At 51.1% G+C, this 23,930-nt stretch overlaps 11 protein-coding genes across 11 annotated transcripts; 2 read left to right on the top strand and 9 right to left on the bottom strand.

Moving 5' to 3' along the window:
• Nucleotides 1–2,170: 2,170 nt before the first annotated feature.
• On the bottom strand, nucleotides 2,171–3,459 carry N7482_002190 (GTPase domain-containing protein; the record flags this gene model as incomplete). The annotated part of the gene is made up of 2 exons (XM_056684315.1): nucleotides 2,171–3,255; nucleotides 3,312–3,459. The coding sequence occupies 2 exons, from the start codon at nucleotides 3,457–3,459 to the stop codon at nucleotides 2,171–2,173; spliced, it is 1,233 nt and encodes a 410-aa protein (XP_056547921.1).
• A 396-nt stretch (nucleotides 3,460–3,855) lies between these two features.
• On the bottom strand, nucleotides 3,856–5,245 carry N7482_002189 (uncharacterized protein; the record flags this gene model as incomplete). The annotated part of the gene is made up of 2 exons (XM_056684314.1): nucleotides 3,856–4,361; nucleotides 4,420–5,245. 2 exons carry the CDS (start codon nucleotides 5,243–5,245, stop codon nucleotides 3,856–3,858), a joined length of 1,332 nt encoding a protein of 443 aa, XP_056547920.1.
• A 508-nt stretch (nucleotides 5,246–5,753) lies between these two features.
• On the top strand, nucleotides 5,754–7,947 carry N7482_002188 (Hsp70 family protein; the record flags this gene model as incomplete). The annotated part of the gene is made up of 6 exons (XM_056684313.1): nucleotides 5,754–5,868; nucleotides 5,921–6,890; nucleotides 6,943–7,045; nucleotides 7,114–7,217; nucleotides 7,280–7,683; nucleotides 7,739–7,947. The coding sequence occupies 6 exons, from the start codon at nucleotides 5,754–5,756 to the stop codon at nucleotides 7,945–7,947; spliced, it is 1,905 nt and encodes a 634-aa protein (XP_056547919.1).
• A 544-nt stretch (nucleotides 7,948–8,491) lies between these two features.
• N7482_002187 (alpha/beta hydrolase) lies at nucleotides 8,492–9,332 on the bottom strand (the record flags this gene model as incomplete). Its single annotated transcript, XM_056684312.1, has 2 exons — nucleotides 8,492–8,500; nucleotides 8,523–9,332. The coding sequence occupies 2 exons, from the start codon at nucleotides 9,330–9,332 to the stop codon at nucleotides 8,492–8,494; spliced, it is 819 nt and encodes a 272-aa protein (XP_056547918.1).
• Nucleotides 9,333–10,139: 807 nt separating this feature from the next.
• Nucleotides 10,140–10,385, bottom strand: N7482_002186 (uncharacterized protein; the record flags this gene model as incomplete). The annotated part of the gene is made up of 1 exon (XM_056684311.1): nucleotides 10,140–10,385. The coding sequence occupies one exon, from the start codon at nucleotides 10,383–10,385 to the stop codon at nucleotides 10,140–10,142; it is 246 nt and encodes an 81-aa protein (XP_056547917.1).
• A 1,534-nt stretch (nucleotides 10,386–11,919) lies between these two features.
• N7482_002185 (uncharacterized protein) lies at nucleotides 11,920–13,830 on the bottom strand (the record flags this gene model as incomplete). The annotated part of the gene is made up of 1 exon (XM_056684310.1): nucleotides 11,920–13,830. The coding sequence occupies one exon, from the start codon at nucleotides 13,828–13,830 to the stop codon at nucleotides 11,920–11,922; it is 1,911 nt and encodes a 636-aa protein (XP_056547916.1).
• A 55-nt stretch (nucleotides 13,831–13,885) lies between these two features.
• N7482_002184 (uncharacterized protein) lies at nucleotides 13,886–14,152 on the bottom strand (the record flags this gene model as incomplete). Its single annotated transcript, XM_056684309.1, has 1 exon — nucleotides 13,886–14,152. The coding sequence occupies one exon, from the start codon at nucleotides 14,150–14,152 to the stop codon at nucleotides 13,886–13,888; it is 267 nt and encodes an 88-aa protein (XP_056547915.1).
• A 1,429-nt stretch (nucleotides 14,153–15,581) lies between these two features.
• Nucleotides 15,582–17,590, bottom strand: N7482_002183 (putative amino acid transporter; the record flags this gene model as incomplete). Its single annotated transcript, XM_056684308.1, has 6 exons — nucleotides 15,582–15,616; nucleotides 15,689–16,047; nucleotides 16,099–16,303; nucleotides 16,353–16,364; nucleotides 16,423–16,582; nucleotides 16,634–17,590. 6 exons carry the CDS (start codon nucleotides 17,588–17,590, stop codon nucleotides 15,582–15,584), a joined length of 1,728 nt encoding a protein of 575 aa, XP_056547914.1.
• Nucleotides 17,591–18,230: 640 nt separating this feature from the next.
• On the top strand, nucleotides 18,231–19,889 carry N7482_002182 (uncharacterized protein; the record flags this gene model as incomplete). Its single annotated transcript, XM_056684307.1, has 3 exons — nucleotides 18,231–18,506; nucleotides 18,567–19,211; nucleotides 19,263–19,889. 3 exons carry the CDS (start codon nucleotides 18,231–18,233, stop codon nucleotides 19,887–19,889), a joined length of 1,548 nt encoding a protein of 515 aa, XP_056547913.1.
• Nucleotides 19,890–20,295: 406 nt separating this feature from the next.
• On the bottom strand, nucleotides 20,296–21,341 carry yphA (tyrosine phosphatase family protein; the record flags this gene model as incomplete). The annotated part of the gene is made up of 4 exons (XM_056684306.1): nucleotides 20,296–20,577; nucleotides 20,638–20,833; nucleotides 20,883–21,045; nucleotides 21,146–21,341. 4 exons carry the CDS (start codon nucleotides 21,339–21,341, stop codon nucleotides 20,296–20,298), a joined length of 837 nt encoding a protein of 278 aa, XP_056547912.1.
• A 923-nt stretch (nucleotides 21,342–22,264) lies between these two features.
• Nucleotides 22,265–23,348, bottom strand: N7482_002180 (3'-5'-exodeoxyribonuclease; the record flags this gene model as incomplete). The annotated part of the gene is made up of 4 exons (XM_056684305.1): nucleotides 22,265–22,459; nucleotides 22,516–23,006; nucleotides 23,062–23,239; nucleotides 23,313–23,348. The coding sequence occupies 4 exons, from the start codon at nucleotides 23,346–23,348 to the stop codon at nucleotides 22,265–22,267; spliced, it is 900 nt and encodes a 299-aa protein (XP_056547911.1).
• Nucleotides 23,349–23,930: the final 582 nt, after the last annotated feature.

Below are 23,930 nucleotides of genomic sequence, written 5' to 3'. Positions count from 1 at the left end.
GGCACTGGTCACGAAGGTGAACGAGGGATGCAGGGCCAGATGCCAGCCTGTCAGTCAGACAGCCGAAGGCGTTTCGGGAACCATGCAAGTTCCTGCAGACTCCCCCCTGAAACACGTCCACCCCGACTATTCTTTGTCTTTGGTACAACCGCCTGCCCCCTTTCCCTTGTATTGCTTTTTCTTTGCGCATTAGAGCGCAGTATATCCCTGACGCCACACAGGAGCCGTGGGGCTTCCACCCCACCCCACCCAACCACCCCGGAAATTAGTCCATTATTCGCAAGACGCATTGATCTCCAGCCTGGCAGATGAGTGGACTCCATCTATGCATCATTTTTGCACTATTTATGATCGCCGGTGCACCATCCTCACTATCGGGATGCCAGCTGGCCATGGGCCATGGGCCATGGGCCATGAGCTACATGTGTCTTACCCTCCTACTAGTACGAGCAAGATCGGCGCATTGCAGGTTAAGAATGAAAAGGGGGAACGACTGGGAGTGCCCTCGTCCATAGCAACGGGGGCTCCGGTAATTCTGTCCGGAGTATGGACCGTGTAATTACCGTACTCTCCATGATCTGGACCCTGCGACCCTCGACTTGCATAACATGATGCGCAGCTCCGACATCTGGCACTAGTGAATCTGGATCCCACCTGGGCCGGGCCGTGCGGAAAAGAACTCTGGGTGAGGCCTACCGGACCTATCAGCCTTGCGCGATGCCTTGGGACGCTGGTACTTTCGCTTTTTGCCTCCCGGATACTGCGGGACACATCCAATTCGGTCCAAACAAGCGGTGATCTACAGAGATGACGAGATGACACCTGCCCTCGCCCTTCACATCATATCAACCAGGATCGGGTGGAGTTGGTTATCCTGGATGGTGTTTTTGGTACAAGGATAATGGTTCTTGTGGCTTCTACCCTCGTACTTTGGGGCCGCCGGCCCGTATTCCCCGGACGCTGCAGCGCCAGAATGGCGTGACTGTCCAATAGTTGGCCTCTGCTACTGCAGTGATCGTGTTCGTCTTGAGCACCGGCCACGTGTTGCGTCAGCTGACGCTGTAGTTGGCGACTGGAAATCCGGCCGTCCCGAAGGAAGGATTGGCCTTCCCCCGTTTACGATGCGCGGCAATCAGTTTTACGTATCCTTATCGGCACTTTAGACTTTGGGGCTACAGTATATCACGAACCGACTCTGAGGCCGCGGCACTGCGAATCGGGTTTGTTCTCTGCATCCGGGCAATCACGAGAGACATCGGGCCTGGACGGACGGGAACCAGGCCAACTACCCTGTCCTAGTGGCGTGCCAAAAGTCGTCAAAATCGGTGGGAACATCCTGCGAAGAGAGAGAGATTGGTACTTATGCCCGTTCTAGCCCGAGAAGACAAAAGGCCGAACAAAAGTCCGTACTTGTGTTTGTGTCCCCAGTACTTTTGAAGGCGAGCAGACCTGTCATGGCAGCGCCACTCTCAACGTGAGGACTCCGATCGTTGTCTTTGCCCTCACCGCTCACTGGAATTCCCTGGTCAACTACCATCCAGCCTTTGCTTCCACACTGATTACTTGTTTTGGTCATCTGCACGGCATAAGTCACCCCACCTTAAACGGTCCCATCACCCAAGACGAAGCCCGCAGGACGGTACTCAAAGTACCCAGAAGAATCGTTCAACATTTCAGACGTGCAACGCATCACAGCCCCACTGTTGACCTGAAGAAATCTGCTCACAGGTAAACTATATCTATATCGTCAATGAAAATGCATATTTGACTAATCACCCTGACTGTTCAGGCATACCGACCAATCGAAATGATCAGACCATCTTGACAGGAAGTATCTTGGGCTTCCATTCGGGACGGGGGACGGGGTTGACCCTGTTCTACCAAAGTGATCCACGGTAAAAGGTGAATTTCCTGCTGTACACCCAAAATGATGGTGGAGAACGCTGATCCGGGCTTGGAGTGGATAGCCGAATCGCTAGTGCAGAGTGAGGGCCCCGCAGTCCCTTCGATTAGAGCCGCACCGAGTCCAAAATAGGGCAACCTTCGGAGCTACCGTCGGCGTTGAGAATCGGGGTGATATCCTACTTTGCACGTCAAATTGTCATGAGCCCGGGCTTGATACCATCTCAGGGCGTCAGTACGTGGAATTATATGCTAATCGACCTCATAATCAGTCATCGCTCAACCCAAAGTCAAACGGGAATGGAATGGGTACACCAAGAAAGCCCATGGTCGCCACCGGGAGAATGACTTTCAACGCAGCTAACAAAAACTTGGCGGTACCTCTCCGTTTCCGACCGGATGAGCTTTTGAGTTCTGACCTTTTCTGCACTTGTGCGATGACCTCTTCCACCCGGTCGCGATCCTCCGCCGTGATCTTGATCTCATTCGCACGAATCTTCCCAACCAGCTCGTTGAAGCTCATCTCCTGCAGCTCAGCAGACTGCCTCTCCCAATCTATGCTTTGCCCCTGGCCCTGGCTGAGATCCTCGAGCCGTTTGAAGTGTACCTCAAACTCATGTTGTCTCTTTCGATCCTCGGCTCGACGCTCCGCCCGCAACTGTTCCTGTTGGCGATACACGCGCTCCAGATCCCGGTCATGCTTCTCCTGATGCTGGGCCAGGAGCTGTTGAAGCTCGTGGTCCTTTTCTTCCAGCGCGGCCTTGTAGTCGTCGCGAATCTGGGCCAGTTCCTTCTTATGGAGCTTTTCCAGCCGCTGAAGCTCTGCATTGACGGATTTACCTGCGGCCGTCTCGATCAAGCGTTTATCTTGCTCCACCATCTCTCGTTGGATTTCCAGTGGAACGGGTTTACGGCCCAAAAAGTGATCCACCATCTGGAGCGCAGACACCCGATCGGTCAACCGCATCATGTGTGAACCCCGTTGAAGCATCTTCCCCCAGAACTCCGGTCGCTCCTGAAGCTCCGCCTCTCGATCTTCTCCCGTCTTCTGATCGACCTTACCCCAGAAGGTGGTGCCGAGAATCACATTCTTCAGGGGCTCTTCGCCGCACAGTTGCTGGAACATTCGAAGGTTACGAAGGGCGGAGCCTTCCATCCGGACATTGTTCACACTGTGTAGATAGATCACACCGTGGAGTCGTTGGTCCTTCTCGTATGAGACTTGTAGCCACTCCGCAATGTCCTTCAAGACCTCCGTCTCGCTCTTGTGAGTGTCGTTAAAGCCGGGTGTATCGATGAGGTTGATGTTGTAACCTTTGTAGTGGAAGGTATGGCCAGTAATCTCGCTCGTGCCTATCGAGGCAAATATTAGCCACTGCCAGAACATATGCGAAGAAGTGGAGTGATACATGATTCCAGGCCATGTCCGATGACAACATCGGTGGACTGGCTTACGGTCTGGATGAATGTGCTTTTCCCGGCACCCGTCACGCCCATCACGGCAATGAGGACCCAGGGCGCAGTGGGAATGACCTCGGAAATCGGCTCCGCTGTCATCTTCAAGAAGGAATGATGAAGAAAAGGAAACACAGGAAATAAGTGCTAAGGGCCCGAAAGCGGCGGTGGAGGAGATAGCTGGTTATTGCCCCCTGATGGGAATGGTTCTACAACGGTAACTACTTAAGAAGAGCGGAGAGGACTCGACGCACCCCCTTTCCTCCCATCTCCCGTACCCCATGGGGCATCTGCAAATTCGGCCAGGGCCCGTTCTTGCCCGGGTGAGGAGGCTATTTTACGGCATCTAGCGCCCGGGTTGCTTGCTTACGTGCATCCTAGCCACTCAGGCGAGCGCCAAGAAAAAAGAAAATACAGGATCCATTGGCTTCCCGAAGCGTGCACGGCATATGACAATAAGACAGATGCAGCGGCGATGCAGCACGCTGCGCCCCGACTCTAACCCATCCACACCACAGGCTCTTTCCAAACACGACACACGTCATAGTTGGATCCATCGCTGTTGCCAGTCACCAGAACCCCTGGATGCGTGACGATGCGCACGGGCACACCATCCAAGGCCTTCTCGTTGGCGTCTAACTGGACATTGTGCAGGGAGTGGGCCTTGAGCTGGAGATCATGTCGGTACACTGGGATACTCTCAATCGAGGTACAGGAGAGATAGCTTTTTCGCAGCCATAGTTTGTAGGCGAGGTGAGCGGCTGTGCTGAAGACATGCTGCAGCTCCGCCAATGTGCGTCCGTCGATGGGGCTGGGGTTCAACAGGAATGCCGCGGAGGAGCCCAAGAAATCATGCATGATCTGGCTGGCTGCCTTTTCACGAGCCTCCTCGGTGCGCCTTTTGGTTGCTTCGAGGAACGGGCGCTCGGGCTGATCGCTGCGCGGGTTGGGGTCCAACAGCCTTAACAGGTGAGCGCGCCAGGCATGACTGCCCTCCAGGTTCCCTGCAGATAAGATTTTAGAAGGACTGAGCCGGTCTCGCCCTGGCACAACGTGACTCACCCTGGGTCATTTCATCCAGCATCCCTGCGAGTGGTTCGTGTAGTTGGCGCCCGGGCCCAGCCACGGCGGAGGAGGGCTCCTCTGGTGCGACACGCCAGCGGAGAAAGAACAACGGCTTGGCGAAGATGCGACTGTAAATATAGTCCATCAACAAGGCAGACAGAAGCAGACGTGGCAGGTGTTCATCATTGCGGGTGAATGTCTCTTCGTCAAAGCGCATGACGTGCTGCCAATCAGTTTCCAGTTGTGCAGGGGATGCCCGGATGGTAGAAAGCGCCTGAACAGAATTGCGACTGCACCATCCTCGGGCTTCACGCTCCAAATTGGTTAACTTTGCGCGAATAGCCTCGTCTGATTCCCGAGCCCACTCCGGTTGGTCCTGGAAGCGGAATGCGCTGGCCTGGACGTCCCGGAGTGATTCAGCTGCTTTGGCCTGTTCCACATGGGCCTCTTGTAGGTCGTCTTCGGCTTGCTTCAGGCGCTTTTGTAGGACCCGATATTTTGCATGGAGGTTGTCCATGTCACTTCTCAGGGTCCGGTTCTCGATGGCCGTGGTGCTTGCAAGAGCCGTGTCCATGAAGGCCTTGAACTCGTCCCACTTTTTAGCATACTGTGAGAGCTCTTGAATCTCGAGATGTTTTCGCTCCAGATCAGTCGCCCTCCTTAACAGCTCGGCGTTTTGCTCTTCCAACTGTCGGTCCTTGATATTGATTTGCTGCTCTAGGCCCTTGATGCGCCGATCCACCCCCTTGAGGGTAGATGTTGATCGATCCGCAAATCTATTCGAGTTGCTTCGGTTGAGGCCAAGGCCAATGTACTGCGACATGATGCTGTGATATCTTGCAGGTTGATAGCAGGCTGCTGGTCTTATTGTAGAATGTTGGCTGATCCGTTGGGGGTTGATTACGGGGAATAAATACCCTTTCCAACGGAAGAAAATAACTTGTAAGAGAGAACAGCCAATCCAAGACCAGATATAGACGCTTCGGCTTGCCCGTTCAGCCCAGGTTGGCATGATCCGAGAAACCCTGCAGACTTGCAGGGAGGGATTTCAGGTTGAGCGCCCCGCTCGGCCTGCGGCCATCACGATAGGTGAGGCTAATTCCGAGGCGGAATTCTCGTAAAATGGCCAATAGTTCAGCAGGGATCATGAGGCTGACATACAGATGATCGATGATAGGCGCTGTGGCCATGCAAAAGAGGAAGAAAGGCCGGGCAAAAGCAAAAAAGCAATGTGGGTGGGTTGGGCTCCTGGCGTCAGACGTATAAGAGACTGAAGTGGAAGAGTGATTCACTGTTCGACAACCGAGGGGGAACCCTTTTTCTTTTCCACCATGGGCTCAAACAGTCCATATCGAGGCCCCTCGCGAGCAAATCAGATCGTCTCGGTGAATTCAAAACACCTCCATAAGATCATCGTCGGCGTCGATTTTGGCACCACATTTACTGGTAAGAGCCTCTCCCCCTCAAACTAGATACATTTTAGCTCATCAGGACGCAGGTGTCAGCTATGTTGATTCTACCAAAAAGGCCATCGAGGACATCAACGTGATTCGCACTTGGCCTGGACCCAGCAGGGAACAAGATGAGACATGGAAAACGCCGTCGCGTATTGCTTATGGCCAGGAGAACCAAAACTCCATCGAGGGAAACAACATCAAGTGGGGCTACCAGGTGAAGCCTGGAATGAAGTCTTACTCTTGGACAAAACTGCTGCTGGATCCGGAACGGCCTTTGCTCCGACCCTTTGCTACCAAGACGGATGTCCTCGAGGGCGATGGACTGATGAAGATCCCAGAGTTCAAAACATCCGCCCGAGACGTGTGTTCCGACTATCTACGAGAGATCTATAACTACACATACGCCCATCTTGAAAAGCACAACACCAGTGCAATCATGAACGTTACCGCATTGGAGTTCTGGTTTACTGTTCCAGCGATTTGGTCTGACAAGGCCAAAAATGAAACGTACCAGGCCGCGTATACCGCAGGATTTGGCACTCGCATTGGGGACTCCATTTCGATGATACCCGAGCCGGAGGCAGCCGCCGTGGCCACTTTGAGCGCCATGGCTAAAGATGAGCGTCATATAGGGATCAGTGTTGGCGATGGGATTCTGATTTGTGATTGTGGTGGAGGCACAGTTGACATTGTCACTTATCTGATTAAGCAGGTTAGACCGGACCTTCGATTCGAAGAGCTTCTGGTCGGCACTGGGGACAAGTGTGGATCAACTTACATTGATCGTGAATTTCACAAGTGGATGTTGAAGATGTTTGGCGAGGGATTTGAGAAGATCAAGTTCGAGAAAAAAGGACCAGGTAGTCGCTTCATGAAGGACTTTGAAGGTCACAAACGCGACTTCGGGGCCATGAATCACTCGGATCAAACCTTTGAGGTTGAACTTGTGATACCTGGTGCATGGGACTCGGCACACTATGACTCGGAAAATAGCATGGTGTTGTTCGGCCGGTATCGACTTACGCTCAGAGATATTCAAGGCATATGGCTGACATTCATTGAGGTCTGAAATGGAATCTTTCTTCAAGCCGGTCACAGACCAGATCGAGGCTTTGTTGACCAAGCAAGTTCGTCAACTCCGAGAAAAATCTCGTGCGTCAATCAAGGTAAGAATCATCCATATAATCCATGCAGAAGACTTAGAAAACATGTCTCATCCTTTGTGGCGTCACAGAAAGTTGTCCTCGTCGGTGGATTTGGAGACTCCCGACACCTTGAGAGCATTCTGCGCAACTGGTGTGGGAGACAAGGCATCGATCTCTTGTGTCCAGAGAACCCGTAAGCATCCTACATGGAGAGAGAACCCAAATCATCCGACAGGGAAACTTACGAAAATACAGACAAGCAAGCATTGTAAAAGGTGCTGCTCTCCGAGGCCTGAACGGCATCCGACCAGAAAAGCGACTATGTCGACTTCACTACGGATTTAAGATAGATACCCCGTTCCGCGAGAATTTTGATCCGGAAAGCAGAGCCTATATTTGGCCTTGGGATGGGAGGAGCAAGTACTGCCACGATCGGATGAGATGGTTGATCGAAAAGGTATTTCAAGTCCCCTCATCCTCTCCAGACTTTCTGCTTTATAGTCGGACTAAGAGTGACCACCAGGGCAAACCTATCTCCGAGGAAACTCGCAACCCGCTTCCGCTTCGCCAGATACATCACTACGGGGATAGCTTAAGCTTTTCGTTTGATGTGTATACATGTGACGAAACCACTGCACCCGAGTGGTATGAAGCAGGTGGTACGTACACAATACCGACTTTTGTGGTCTTGGTTAACATAGAAAACATGAGCAGTCTGTCGTTCCGTGGGCACCATTCGTTATTCCTTCTCTCTGAGCGACCTTTCCAGATTCCAGTCGAAGATCGACAGCTCGGGTCGCACAATGTACCACCTCGAGTACAGCATCCAGGCTGACATGTTCGCAGATAAAGGACTTCTGGAATTCAAGTTGACCGGATCAGATGGGAAAGAAATTGGGAAAACGGAGATTGAATATGACTAGGACATTCCTGATTATCACCTTACTGCAAGGTCTTGTCAGGCGGGGCTCGATTCGATCCTAGCAGTCAAGAGGTTGGGATAATTTATAGCTTTATTGCGGTTGTCCTTGTAGATTTACTTGCTCGAGAGACTTCTCATACGCACTGAAGAAAGAATCGGGTGGTCTCAGCGCCAGAAAGCCTCAATCTTGACGTCCTTGCTGATGACATTCCCGGTGCGAAATCACCGAAGCGAGTTGCGGATCCTTTCATAGAATGATGTGTTCGCAGCCGATGGATTATATAACCTTGCCGCCGCAATCGCAAACTGTCGATGCATACATGAAAAACATTTGGAGGCCTGGATTATTTGCAAAGCCTGTGCTCACTTTGCTTAGAACCTGTGCTTAATCAATGCTATATACTGCGTTTAAATACGTCGAGGCCTCCATAACCCCCGTACCCAATTAACTAGGATAAAACACCTTCCTAATACATGACCAAAGCCCAGCGGCAGTCCAAACCTCAACCATGTGGAAGGCTGCCAGAGCATAACTTTCGGCACTACTATCGGCACTGCTGGCGCATTTCCACGTACGCTCATTGGGGACTCGGTTTCCTCGGACTTGTCCGTAAACGCCTTCACAGCCTCTAGCATGATTCCCGCCGTTGCCTCTGGTTGGCTCAAAAAGGGAGAATGGCTGGTCCGCAGCTCCCTGTGCTCCACGCTGCCGCCCATTTCTCGCGCCATGCCCACCCCTAACCGTTGCGCCAACACTGGCAAGCCCCGATCCTCGATGGTGCCAATATATAAGACCGGAACATCTTTCCAACCAGTATATGAGTGTTCACCGCCCTCGAACAATGCTTTGAGGCTCTGCGTAGTAAGTTGAGAAACCCAGTATTCCGCCTCTTCTGCTGGCAAGTCATGATAAAAGAGCTCCCGTGGAGGAGTGACAAGCTCGGCAAAGCCAGTCTCGCTATTGACGCGCCAGGAAGGAGGCGGATGGCCAAAGAACGGGTCCATAAAAGAGAAGCCCGCTAGACTAAAGCCGGAGGCGATTAGGATGAGGCCGATGACGTATCCCGTTGTCGGGGGCTGGGTTTCCCGTGTAGTGGGTGCGTGTGGCTGCGCGAACCCCTTGATAGCGCTGCCGCCAACCATGCCTCCATAGGAGTGTGCAATAACTACCACGTTGCGCCCGTGGGTGGTCTCGGTGGATATAGCTTCGCGGACAACATCGAGATCATCTTTGTAGGTCGCAGCCGGGTTCCCGGCCGTCGAGGGGAGGGTCATTGAGACACATTTGAACCCATGCTGCTCTTGCAGGAGTCGGGTGACTTTGTCATAGCAATTAGGCCTATGCCAAGAGCCATGTACGAAGACTAGCGTTGGTAGATCAGCCATCGTGGATCATGGATGATACTAGGGGCTGTTGAGGATGACATGCGGTTGTTTGCTCGCCGCAAATCACCTGATTCCAGCTGTGCTGAAATTACCCTCGTGAGCAGAACCACTAGCTCCAATCGCCCGTGCCAAATTGGGTGGGGCGTTCTACCAAGCCGAGCCCCACGTGTGGATAAACCCCACCACATAACCTACTTACGTCAAGGTCAAGGGGATTTCTTTGAAAGGTAAGTATATATACTTTTGTGAGTATGCAAACTAGTATATCCATACTTGAGTCTATGCCATATTACCATAGAATGGAACGTAATAGATAGTAGTGTTAGTTCCAGGTGGTCTCGAAACTGGTGTCACCACTTACACAGTAGTTTCGAGACATCCTGTACCGCATGACTAACTGTCAGAGCAATAAATGACGGTATAGACTAAGAATGTTGTCTATAGTGCATTTTTGGTCTAGTTGTCATTTTGCCTAGGATTTAGCCTCTTTTGTCTGTGACACTAACTTACACTCCCATGCTTATGTCACGCTCCCCGTCTACGGGCATCAGTAGTTTCCTTCTCAGATGGGAATATCATCTATTTTACCACTCATCACAATAGCTTACACTACCAAGTGGTAGCAAACCCCTTTTATTCTTTCCAGAAGAACCTTCTGAGTGTGTTTGTCTAGTACTTGACAAGACTTTAATCACTCCCGAGGCCCCTGAGAACCTGGATCGATTTGACCGCACACTCATGGTGGTGGCACGGTCACTGCAGTACTGCAGCACCGGCCACTCAGCGTTTCCCTCCACCCATCTCCACTCAAGCGCCCTGGCCAACCAGGAACCTCCTGTGATCCAATCCGATCGCTCGACTTCCTGCGGACATTACAAGCTGGACACCTGATAGCCTCAAAAGCTCATGGCGCCGAGTCTCCAGCGTGCAAGTGAACTTGCCCGCCAGCTTGCCAATTACCGCCGCGCGCGTCAGGACGACGGGCCGCGCCTTCCTTTTTCGTCGGAAATTGATCACGACACCCATCGTCGGATCGACTACCTCATCAAACATCATCCCCGATCATCACTCCCTCGTCATTCTGACCCTTACCCGGTCGATTGGCCAATTCATCGTCCATCGCTACGTCAAGCGATCGCTGAATTCCTAAAAAAAACTGCCAACTTACCGGGCTACACACAACCCACTGTCCCAGCTACCAGCCCTAACCCGGCTCAGCCTCTTGGCCGATCGGGCCGTTCTACTCGATCATCAACGCCTGCAGCTACAGTAGGCTCTTTCCCAGTTAAGCGTATGTTTCTCCACCATCGGTTCTGCCAAACCCTCTTTTATCTCATTGGTAGCCTAGGTGCCAAAAGAAAAGCAGGAAAGAAAAAGGTGAGATTTCAATGAAAGGAAAAATCAGCGAGATCGAAATTGTACACGAGTCATTCAGGGCGTTCCTAGTCAAGGAAACCTATCGCACCAAAGCCTGTCAAAAATCAAGCCACTTGTTGTGATAACTTCTCTATTGTGCATAACCTCCCCACGGTATAGTACACCCACGGGCAATTTTAGGCGCATTAGCGGGGATATCAACCTCGAGGTAAGTAAATGGGTGGGCTAGGTCACCGTCAAATAGCTTCCTTGTCGATGTTTCCTCGGTCCCCCAGTTCGATCAATCGTCTCTGTAGTATTCTTGGCGTCCGTTGAGGAAATTCGCTTCCTTGAAGGAGGCGCAAATAGGTCAAGGCCTCGCCGTGAGCCTGTGAATCACCCAGCTCTCCATTCCATGGAACTCTGACCCAATTGTGTGAGAGTATTTCAGTCTATTCCCGCCTCCTCTCGCCTCCCTCATTCGAAATGACCTCTTAAAGGCACACTCCAAAATAAGGCGTAAATAGTGGAAATGGAGAAAAACATATAAAACCCGATTATCAGGCTCTAATAATATCAAAAGTTTTGACACATTTACTTCTTTATATTATAATATTCTGCGAGTGACCAAGTGTGTATTTGGTCAAGCCGATTTCGAGAATGACTGTATGTCGGTTTGCGAACAAGTTTTACATCATGCCCCTGAATTTCCTAGACTCAACCACCACCCCAAGGACGTATAAGGACTTCCGCGTAGTTCAAGTAAAAAAATGGGGATATTTTTTTTTTCAATTAAGCTTTAAGAATACACGATTTCGAGCCCTCTTCATATGCAGAGAAACAAAAGTGATTACACTCAAACACCGAGGATCCAGAATTGCCTCAAAAATGAAGCGCGCCGTGGAAATATCCCACTCCGAAAAGGGTAGCCGATTTTGCAGAGAGGTCATAAGATAGATGCTCCACATTAAGACAATGTCAAGATTGAACGTGGAAGGCACTGGTCGGTGATAACGACCATGAAAACGTCGAGAAATGAAGGAAGATTTGTAGCATTGCTGAGGGTTGGCTCATTTACGACGAGGCATGTAGGGAGCTGGGCCTATAAATCGCACTTTCGGAGTCATTTCGTTCTCCGTGCGGGCTGACTGTACGAGTGAATGACGCGACGGTGCGGATTGTTTGTGAGGAGGCTCTGGCGGCTGTGATTCATCAGATTATGCTTCTAAAACTAGCGCACATTTGTAAAGTTACTTGCCTTTGAGGGTTGCTCAACTTTCGAAAGGCCTTCGTCAGTATTATTCCATTTGCTTTGTGCCATGCTTTCAGAAACAGCTCGAGGTTTTTTCTCCTTCTGTTCCTGCAGTGATCTGGGCCTAAGTGTGTGAGTGCTGCCTTTCTCGGAACTTTCCTTCGGAATGTTCGAGCTGCTTTGCGCCAGTGCGCACCTCTGCGTCTCAGACATGGCTTTGCTTGGATTTTCACTTCGATCAGTATTCCAGGGGGGTAAAGCATCCTTTGAAGCTTTGGAGATGCTCAGGTTTGTAGTTTGAGGACCATTGGCTCGAGGCTTGGCATTGTGAGCCGTGTTTTCCAAGGGGAGTTCAGTTGATGAATGACCATGTGCAAGACTGGTTGTGATCGCGATCCCTCCAGTGGCCACATAATTCCTAGGAAGAGAAGGTGAAACTCCAATTACCTTAGTCTGATCGTATTGATGGATCATATTTAGAGGAACCGCGAATATTGAGCTATCCATCGATCTCAATGTTGGGACATTGACAATAGACTGGGTAGCCACCTCCTTTGTCAAGTTTGGATTAGCTCCCTTGCGCGATTGATGTTCCTTCGAAGTGTTCTGGATCTGTCTGGGCTCAGAAACTCTCAACGATTCGAACTCGGTCGTCGGTGCATATTCGAAAGCAATCTTCTTGGGAGACAAAAGTGATGCATCCATCTTGCGCTGCTTCTCACTTGAAGACTCGGTCACAGTACCCGAGTCACTGTGTTCTGGAGTGCGATAGTTATCAAAGCTGCCAGTCTTGCTGTGCTGGTCCGGTCCAGGGGCGGGAGATGTAGGCTCTGTCTGTGGCCAAGCGCGCTCTTGATCCCCCAAAACTGCCGGATTTTCCTTCAGCCATTGTTCAACCTGTTCAGCAACACGCTTTGAGATGGTGTCAAGATCAACTTGACTCTGGATTTCCAAGTTGGACAGCACTCCGGCCCTGGGTTGGGGGGATTCAGAGACTTCCTGGTCTTGAAAGTCATTTTCATGTTTCTTTACGTAGGTCTGAACATTCTCTGAACTGTCGCCCAGCATTTTTAGGAGTTCCTTCGCGATATTTGCTGTTTCCATTAGTTTAATGAGCGTCCAGAGCAATTGGGGGTCATGGTAAATCGAACCGTGAATTTGTGCGCGGAGGAGCGAAGACTTTGATCCCTCTTGATGAGCGGGTGCAGTTGTCAAAGGCTTGGTATCTTCCTGCTTTGGAAAGTCAATTCCAGTCAGATCTGCAATGCCTGGGCTAAAGAACAGCAGGTCTCGCATTGTAAGCCCCGCGTTTTCTTCGGCTGTTTGATCGATATCCAAGAGAATCCCGCTTGCGCTATGCTCACTCGTCTCCACCTGCTGTTCATCATTTTCGGAGTTTTGCACAGCCTCCAGTTTGGGGAGGGATGCATTTGCTGGAGTCGCGGGCATGAATGACTCAGAAGAGGGCAACTCCGCTTTCCGCAAGCTTATCGGTACCGATACTGTTGCTTTGGGTTGAGCGGTCTGGGGACTGGACGCTGTTGTAACAGGCTGGGGTTTATCGGCCGTCGCACGACCAGTGAAAGCGACAGTCTTCTCTAAGGCAACAAAGTGCGCTGGAGGACTTAGAGACTTCGGAGGCTTAATGATGGTACGCGCAGGACGAGTGGGTGCCGCAGGACGAGTTGGTGCCGCAGGATCGGCAAATTTTGAATTGGCAAGGGAAGTCTTTGTTGCAAAGCACGGTTCCAGGATCTTGATCTCTGGCGCAAAGGAAGGTTCGGGGCCTCGCTGAGGCTTTTGTACATTAGGCACGGCCTTCGTATTTGGACTGGACGGCGCCTCCGACGAAACTGGCGACGAACCGAATGAGGCCCGAGCTGATGCCATAAAGGCTGCAGGAGTGGTAAGGTTTCTGGCATAATTCTCACTAATTTATCCACCGTCAGTTTACAGATGAATTGGAGGTCTGACGGAAGAAAGGCTCACATAGGCCCAGGTCTTCTCGGTTTGGGTAGCGGCGCTTTCGCCGTCTGAGGAACATAGGGGTCACTCTGGCGTTTGCCGCGATATGCGGCCCGGCCTCTTGCCGGAGTCGAACCTGGATTGTTGATGTCGAGTGCGGGATCTTGTCTGGACGGTGCAGGCGGGCCATGGCCGTAGATTTCAACATGCGGTTGTCTTGTACCTGGTAAGTAATATGATTCAACATCATGGGAGTTGTCAATGCTCACCTGGCTGGCGATCCTCGGCTATAGCCTCGAGGGCCAATTGGAATCACACCACCACCGCCACGGCCTGAGGATTTGATAGAACGCAGATGGTCATTCTTTGCATTGCTTAGAGCTCTGGCGTGCCCATGCTGCCGGGCTTCGCCACGGTCACGCAGTGTTGCACTGAGATGAGCGCGATGGGTCTGGCCATGCATGAGATCATCCAACTGCTCCAGCCCCCTCGTATCCGCCACAGTCTTGTGAAGGTCTGGTATATATTCTTAGCAAAAAGCCCAGGAGGAGAGGAGTGCTTCAATCCTATGTGTACTTGTCCACGCATTCAATAGGGGTCTTGTCTCCTGTGCCCTCTTCCCTTCGATTGTGCCAGCAATGTTCGACTGCCGGTGGCGTTCGATATCATCCATCTCAGCATAGATTCGATCCCTATCATCACCTGTGGTGGAAAGGTATTCGCGTCGGGCGGTACCTAAATCCGCCTGTGAAGACAATCAGCATGGAATTTCACGGAATCAGGCTGAACCAGAAGGGAATGGAGCAACAGGGGCTAGGGTGTTTTCACCATTTGGAGCGCCTTCAGTCGTTCCTCGTCAGGGCTCCCCTTCTGCTCATCGTCGGGACACATCGCGAAGCCGCGTCCCGAAGAGAGCTGGGTACAAAGGGGTAGAGGAGTAAGCAATTAGACGGGTTTGTGAAGCTTGCAGCAAATGACAGCGAGAAAGGAAGCAAGTAGGATGAGGAGGGACGATCTGAGTATGAAAGTTCCGAGAAGAGTGCTCTGGTTGAGGGTGCAGCCGGCAGGTCTCCAGAACACCAGACAGAAAGGAGGAAGCAGATCTCTGGCATCCGCGTGCTGGGGTGACCGAAATGAAATCACGATGAGTGGTTCAAGGAGAAGTAGTGAATTCAGGGATTGTGGAAGGATATGTGGAAAGTATGGGGCAGGGAGGGAAAAGACGGGGAACATAGGACGGGGAAAGGTTGAGGTCGGAAAGTGCACAAATCAGAAGGTAAACAGGATTAAATACGTGCACGCGTGATTGCCCAGCAGGCACCAGAGGCAACAGGTGGTAGAGGGATATTTCTGCCCATCAGAATTGACATTGACACATCAGGAAGGGGGGGGAATTAGAAGACTGCAATCTTATTTGTTTGTGCATGTGACGCGAGATAAATTTCCCAAAAGATCCCTCCAAAAGGTAGGATCCAACCGCGATGAGCGATCGTGAGGTTTTCCCCGGATATCGCGAAATTTAGCTAGAATTTCTAACAAGTCAACAAGCCAAAGAAGTGTCATTCGGCTATGTAGGCTCCGTTTGTACCTATGCAATGTATATACAAAGTGATGCAATCAGTTCAAGGGAGTTAGATTCTATGGATAATCGCTAGATATCTGCATGGATAAGTATATCAATAAGCATCGCAAGTACGACCTTCGCCGTCATCTGGAGGACAATGTTAGCACCCAATTGTTTCCTTAGACAGTCTCCGACGGAAAGAAGACCCAGGGAACCTACTTCGAATGATCTTGGCAACCGCCTGCACCACGCTTACCCCCATGACGACGAGTCCGAAAACGACACACACATAGGCTGGTATCTTTTCGCGCCGGGTGGCACTGCTGAGTTTGATGTAGCAAAGAGGAGGGAAGATATACGCAAGGGCCGCAGCACTGGTTGCTCCAATCAGCTCGAACACACTGCCGAGATCACATGTAATTAATGATAAAATCATTGAGGAAACGACCAAAGCGGTGGTGAAGATCAAGTGTCGATGGGGGTTATAAGGTTCGTCTGGGAAGTAGTAGGTTGTCATAACTGAGCGGCAGACAAAGGCCTCCAGTGGGAGCGTAGTCAGCATGTTCAGACCAAAGCAACTGGCCTCTGTTAGCAGGGGAAAACACATGGAAAGAGAGGGCAGCTCCTACAATCGAGCAATGTTGACCAGGATGTTGTCGGACGGGAAGTTATTGAGCACATTCCCCTGGGTCTTCGAGCCGAAGGATAGAAATCCGGCAATGCCCATGGCTAGACACATGACCAACGAGACTCCCGTCGAGTAGTGTGTAACTGTTGTGAAGCGGTCGAGCGTGGGTTTCTTTAACGATCCGTAGATCAAAAGACTGTTATGGTCTGGGAGAGGATTAGTGTTTAAATAATCAAAGATTCCAGGCAAACTTACGGCAAACAAAAGCTGCACGCGGCTGATTTTTAGCATATCATTCAATGACGTTTGGAACCAAGCAACGTACCAAAGGATATCACGCCCACAGCTTGGAAGAACCCTGTGTTGAATATAAGATGACTTTTAATCTCGCCTCGCGAGTCTGCCGGGACACGAAATCCCTGCGTGATGACCGTAACCACGATGACTATCATGCTGACCAACGCCAACGCGGACGCTTTCGCCAACTATGGACCCGTCAATCATGAGCAATGCAAGGACGGAAAGTGTAATCTCACCTTCGCAATGTCTCTGTACAATGAGAGGGGATAAGAAACACCAAGGACGAAGAGCACGATGACAGCCCGTCGATCGGTCAGCAGCCATAGGAATGGCATTTCCCGGAGGGACGGAAACAACGCCGCCAGGACATGTGGAATCGTATCGCCAACAATAATGCAAAAAGCAACCATGCCACCAAAAGCAAAGGCCCATTGTGCAATGGAGATTGCTATCAGGCCACTCCTCCCGAAGCAATATTGCATAGTGGCTTGGAAAGAGTCGGCGCCACTCATCTTTGAATTGATGACGATCAGGCGGATAGTCCAGTCCACCGTGAAAGTCAACGCTGTTAACAGCAGTATCCCCATTGCCATGCCAGCCTGCCGGAGTGCGTACGGCTGTCCGATGATTCCGGCCCCAATAATGCTGTTTGCCATGTTCATGAATGCCATTTTCATTCCACTCCTTGGCCGCGCGTGCTCCAGGTGATCCTCGGGGAAAAAGTCGTCTGAGGTTGCGAGTGTCACACTCGGGGCTTCGATGTTGGTGAGCAAGGGAACGGTCTGCCCTGTGTTTCGTGTCCCGAGCCCACTTTGCTCGCCGAGCTCGTAGTCTTCGTCGTCCAACCATGGCGCATCTCCATCGGGGGTGCGGACATGTCCATTCGAATAGTGACCGTCCTCCTCGTCCTCCTCGTCTTCCTCCTCGCCCTCCTCCTCGTCTATATCAAACCGTACTCGGTTCATTGTGCGAGGTGTGCGACGTTGTCCTTCCGGCGTAGGCTGCGATATCGAGGATTGGCGCTTCTCGTACGCGCGGTTGCCGCTTGCAGGCACGGGCGAACTGGCCGCGGAGGACCGAACTATGAGATCGTCTTGCTCCTCGGGGGAAGAAGACAGCAGAGACTGAGCTTCAAGCTCATGCGCGCCATTCTGACCACTCAGGAGGCCATTATCTTCTTCATCTTCGGGCATCGTTGACCGTGAGCACCAAGATGAATGGAATGGAATGCTCTTAAGGCCAGCGTATGACGGCCGCACGTGATGCTTATCGATAAGAGGTGCTTTGTTGATCGCGGGCTCCACCGGACGTTTTCCAACGGCTCATGCACGCCGAGGGGAAAATACGCCGGATGATATCATCAAGCAGGAATTTTGAAGTGATAAAAGTGTTAAACAATTTATCAATTCATGGAATTGATACCTACATGAATCTTCAGGGTGCTTTGTGGAAAATGCCGGAGGTTATCGGCATGTACTTATTTCGACTTGTGGATATATTGTTTGCCGAATACTTCCGAATACCACACCAAGTCCAGCTCAATCAAACCGAATTCGCCTGGAAACCCAGGAAAATTTTAGCCTCCTGCAGGAATAACGGGCACCCTTCCAATTAACTGAGGTGATTGTTCTCGCATGAGTTGAAAGCCTGCGTGTATACACGCGACATCATGTGGTGCGCATTGCCTCAGGCCCCAATTAGAACGTTATCATCATCCCCGGATTCTTTGATGTTTCAGCATCCAAATCTGTTCACTAAATCCATCTTTTTCTGTGACCAAATGGTACTTCTAGCGAGGTCAGAGATGCCCAGGTCTGATTCGAGACCTTCATCATGACACAGCAGATCGACCTAGGGCAGAGCCTGTTCCAAAATACCGAGTCGCCGTTACAGCTCCAATTCAGCGCAATGGCAAACTTCACTCAGTCTTCAACACAGATGGATTCAAGGCCATCCATAAGTATCCGTCACTGGAAAGACCTCCAGTCCCTCTGGGTAACAGAGGCCCCAGAACTCCTGCTACGCCTCTTGGTTACTGTTTGCCCCACATTGGACATCGCTCGGTCTACGTTTATTGCAAGTTTGGAGGCGGACTTTTGCAAGTCAGGGGTATGTAGAAGCATTCTGCTTAGCCTTTATGTATTTGCGGCTAACGGCTATCGGGCACAGGTTTGGCGCGAGCTCGGATTTGACATTATCCTCAAGAGCCATCATACACCCGACATCCGAGAAACGCCTGGAACCGATTCCCTTACGTTTGGACTTTGTCGAAAAGCCACAACACCCGTCTCTGCCAAAAACAAAAATGTGCCTCCCATCCTGCGAAGCCCCCCAGAAGCTCATCCCCCGTCCGATGTCCTGACATCCTGCCTGGCATCAATTGACATACATCTGGAATATGCAAACCAGGATACCACACAACAGGTGGAAGTGCAGTTTACGGAGGAACTGAGGTACACACCTGGCACTAAATATGAACTACAGCCAGAGCTTTGCTTCGCAAGTTGCAACTACCCGACCGCGGCAATTTCTGTAACGGCGTTCGCCGTCCCTACCATTGAAGAATTATTGCTCCCATTTGACCAACCTTCCGAAATCAATGCGGACAATGGTCTTTTCCCCGAGAAGAGCATACGTCAAATGAAGCCTGCTGGCCACCTTTCGCTACAATTTTTGAACCTGTTTGATTTTGGTCTCCAAAAAATGATTATCTCCGCTGCTACCAGAAACCCTCAAATCAAGGTAATCGGCAAAGATAATCTTCAAAGTCTAGCCAAACTCGCTCCGGCAATATTCAACCCTGATTACCGTGAAGTAAAAGCCCACACCCAGGAAGCAGACTGACGGCAGCTGACCTATACCCAGGCAATGAAACAAAGGGCTGCATCGATCTCCACGATCGCAAATTCAGTTACATCAATGCTTGAAAACAGCGAGAATCCTGTCCTCCAAAGCAGAGTGTCTGCCCTACTCCGGGGGCCCACCCTCCTCGATCAACACCCATCAAGTGAAAATCCACAAACGCAAATTCTGAAGCCCACAATTGAAGCATCGCTGTGGAACATCGCCCAACACAGACTTTCCAAAATATCTTCAAAGAGACGCACCACATTCTTTAATACGGTGTCCCTGCCAGGGCAAGCTTTACATATGAAACGCGACGATTCTATACTGCTATCCACCTCAGAACAGGAGTTTGATACCGATGGAGAAATCCTGGAGCTGGATGGTCATCCTGATCTTCCTCTCAATACACTTCATGCGCGAGAGGTGCATGAGCCCGTGTCCGATAGCAGCAGCATGTTGAGCTTCCAAGAGTTTTACGATTCAAATCTGATGACCCAGACCCAAGCAACTCAAGAAGGTATGAAAGGAAACGCCGACGGCTTTTGTTCTCTTCGGTCTGACTGGGATGATATGAATATTATACTTTCCGATAGTATATATATGGACGAGTGTTTGGATGAAGCCGAGCCTTTGGCAGACATATAATTAATTTAGATTTTACGAACTGTTGTGGCTCGAAAGAAAGATTATACAGCCCTGTATAGATAGGTCACCCTTTCCACTATGAAACAATTCCAAAGATTGGAGGACGATCAAGATGCGCTGACTTCTTTACGTACCTAAAGGCTAATACCTAGGAATTGCCAGGATCCAATGAGATCCAGCAATGCAAATGGATGTTATGCTAAAGATGCAAATCTAAGGTATATAATACAGGTACATACTGTAGACGCAGATCAAACCAGAAGCCAGTACCCGGACGAAACCAGCACAGCACAAAGGTGCATGAAAGAAACCACCAATGAAATCCGCAGCAACCGCCATTCGAGATAGGCTAGCCACGCATCAAAGATCTCATGAAAATCGGCCGTGTACGTCAAACATCCTAGCCTCAAATCGACATGTGGAAGATAGTCTCCGACTCGTCCCGGACCAGAAGTGGGCGCTGGTCGGGGCCATTGCTTGTCAAGCGCTCTGGGACAGCGACCCAAGACGCGATTCCCTTGCGCTTGGCGGCCTTGCGCAAGCCTCGGCGGGGGATGTAGGCTTTGACGAAGGCCTCGTCAAGAGGCCGGGGCTTGTGACCAGCAAACTCGCGGTACTCCTGAACGATAGCCTCGTGGCCCCAGCCCTGGAGTTTTCGGAAGCAGGCAATCATGCACCCGGTGCGGTGCTAGTGAGATTGTTTACACGTTATATTGACAGGAACGGTGGGGTGAGAGAGAAGGCTTACCTTGCCCTGATTGCAGTGAATCACGATCGGATGAGTTTTAGTATTCATCAGAACATTCATCACGATGTTGACCGTGTGATCGGTGGTTTTGAGGCATGGCCGCTTATTGACCACCACCGGGACACAAAGGAGGAGAATGTCGTTTCTTCCCATGTAGTGTTGTACAGGCCAGCTGTAGTCAGTACTGACCAGGCTCCTGTGAATATGTAAGCGTGAGATGACCAGAAGTCTTGTAACAGACATACAGAACAGTTTTGACACCAAGGGCCTCGTGTACATCAAGGTGGAAGATATTTGGGAAGCCGGCGCGGTAGATACCGTCCACAACCTGAGCGAATCGCGGCGGGATAATATACTGGAGAGGGGGCATTCCCTCCCGCTCCTCATCCGGTGGCTCTTCAGGGATTCCTGATATACAGTCATTCGCCAAGTCAAGATGCATGAAACACTGTGCAACATAGTGATGGGGGGTGACGGGGAGGGTCAGTGTTGATGAAGCATCACGTACCCGGCAAGGAGCCCCGCATACCAAGAGTGGGCGTCGGAATTGCATTGTACCGCCTCTCAGTAAGCTGCTGACCCCGGTAGCCTTCGCCATAGCAGGGCTTACTCTCTCGGGCTTCCGAAATGATTGCCTCGTACAGGTGGGCAAGGGATGCCAGGAAGCCTGCCTCGTGCGCAGGGTAGGAATTTGTGTCAGACATTATATACGCCTAGGCAGTCAGTGGAGAAGTAGACACGTCAAATTGCTCAGTCAACCGCGAAGTGGACGCAGGTACCATGCACAGCGATGAAAGCTAGTGGCTGGAAGCGTGAATGGGGTGGGGGACAGATGAGGGTTTGAAAGTTGGAAAAAGAACGAGGTTGTTGGATTGGAGAAAGCACGAGACAAGGACACCTGAGGATGCAATACAGTGACTATGCCCTGGGAGAGCGAAACAGCCAACAAGAGAAGCTCATTCTATATAAAGCAGAGTAGCAATATTCTGGGAAAGAGAAAGAAGATCATCTATGTCCTATCGTTATAGATCCAAATAAAGGAGAAGGCCTATCGTATCTGGAGTGAAGCCATATCGGCATGCCCGCTTAGAGCCCGCTTAGAGCATCTTTGCTCATACCCACCCCTGCGCAAGCTGGCTAACTCACCAGTCTGCCTTTTCCAACAGCAACTGAGTCGGTCGAGGCCCAGAAAATATGCTCTTTCCCCCTGGAAAAACGCTCAAGGAAGGTTCCTTTTGCATATTGCATTAATAAAGGTATTTTGGCATAGAAGACGCGCCTTCGCGACTTGCTTTTGGGCCGAGCTGTAGGGACTAGGGGCTGGTTAAGTCTAGAAAAAGGCAAGCACTCGCTGATGAGCTGCTTCGTGAAAGCAACCAGTCGGCTGACCAACAAGTCACATTGACTTGATACAAGTATCAGAAGGCGGCCACAAATGGGTTGGTTGACTCTCGATACGGCAGGCCGAGGAGGCTCTCAGGCTGAAAGGGTCGTGACCAGGCAGGAAGAGACCAGTCCAAGGCTACAGAGACTTCTCTCCGAGCCCAAACATCCTGATCGAGTTATTCCAAGCACTAGATAGATGGTAAGCTAACGATTTCTCGGCAAGAATACGTGGCGCCGGGTCTTACGCTTCACAAACTTCCTCCACAGAAATCCCCTTGACCGATGCGATAACGTGAGCAACACGGGCAATGGCCATAGGCTCATTGCGGCCCTTGATCATGAGTCCCTTCTGCCATTTCTCCTTCTTGACAGACTTGGGCAGATCGGGGGCGCCATTCAAGTGCTTGGCCGACGCATGAGACGGACGGATCTCACACTGGAACAACGCGGTTAGTCGGCATAGAAGCGGCAAGAGGATGACAAAGTACGTACCCAAGGCCCGTCGGTCTCAATCTGAATTCTATCTAATGGAATGGCCTTGACAACTTCTAGGTTCTCCTCGGTCTTCATACTACAGCCGTTGACGCCGATGTGAAGGCCCAGGGCAACCAGCCGCTGCATCTCCTCCATTGTTCCGGTGAAACTGTGCACGAGACCGCCCTTAGGCAGCTTATCTAGCCTCGAACCCAGCAATTTCTCAAAGTCCTCACTGGCAGCCCGGGAGTGGAGGAACAATGGCAGTCCGATCTCAATGGCGAGATCTAGTTGAGCTTCGAAGTACTTGAGCTGCGGCTCCTTTTTGCTGAGGAACAATCGGTCATAGTCGAGGCCAATTTCACCAAAGGCGACGGTGAACCCGGCTTCCTTGGACTCAAGGGCTAGTTTTCGGAGGTCTTCGATCATCTTCGATGGACCGCCTGGATACTCATCGAAGAGTTTTGCCTGACACGGGTGCACGCCAACGGTTGCATAGCAAAAACCAGCTAGGAGGACGTATATCAGCCGCCAGGAACTTGATTCCACCGAACAAGTACTCACGGTAGCTACGTGCTATTTGCACCGCTGCTTCTGACTCGACTAGGTCTGACCCGGTCACCATGAACTTGGCGCAGCCGACATCCTTCGCACGCTGGATGACATCATCCAGGTCATCATCGTGGGCTTGCTTGCCATGATAGCTACCGCGAAACACGGGGTCACTAAGGTTGATGCCGATCTGAATTATTGCAACGATCAGTTTCTGCAACTCAATGGCCGTACTAGGGCCAGATTAGGCAAAAGCAACGCACATCAACATATCGCAGAGGTTTGCTTGACTCTTCCATCTTAGCGGCAAGTTGCTTGTTTGAAGATGTGGAGAATGACAAGTATTGCGGGCTACTCCCAGCAAAGCTTGAATAGAGATGCGAGCGATAAACAAATTTGTTCACTCGAGAAATTCCTGCGCGAAGATCAGCTTAGCACGCTCCCCGTACTCGACAGTGCATCGAGTGGACATCCAGGTCTACGATCAATGACTTCAACCTATTGACTCAGATGCTATGCTTACCTGGGCTGCCACTATGAGCAAGGCACAGACAATTCCGCGCCAACGAGGTGCCGTTAATGCCCTTAGGTCTAAATGCCGAGATGCCAACACTGCCAAAGGAATTCAGGACCCTGTTTCCAACAGAAACGATGCGCATGGAAGGGTGTCAACGTTTCTATGTCCGCCGTGTCGTCCTTTGAATATGCGCCATCAAACGTGAGCGTTGTACAACGACCATTTTTGTTGACTCACGAACCCGAAGTCACCAGCCACATCTAGGGCTTAGCTCCCCGGCTGCCTGATGGCCCTGTGGCGCAGCAGAGCCCTGAACATTACATAATCCTCATGGACCCCACGGAGAGAAATCCGAATTGGAATC

This window comes from Penicillium canariense (genome assembly GCF_028826845.1).
Source record: "Penicillium canariense strain IBT 26290 chromosome Unknown utg000001l_segment0_segment0, whole genome shotgun sequence".
Classification (NCBI taxonomy): domain Eukaryota; kingdom Fungi; phylum Ascomycota; class Eurotiomycetes; order Eurotiales; family Aspergillaceae; genus Penicillium; species Penicillium canariense.
Note: the sequence above shows the minus strand (reverse complement) of the source record. Positions and strands in the feature narration are given on the sequence as shown.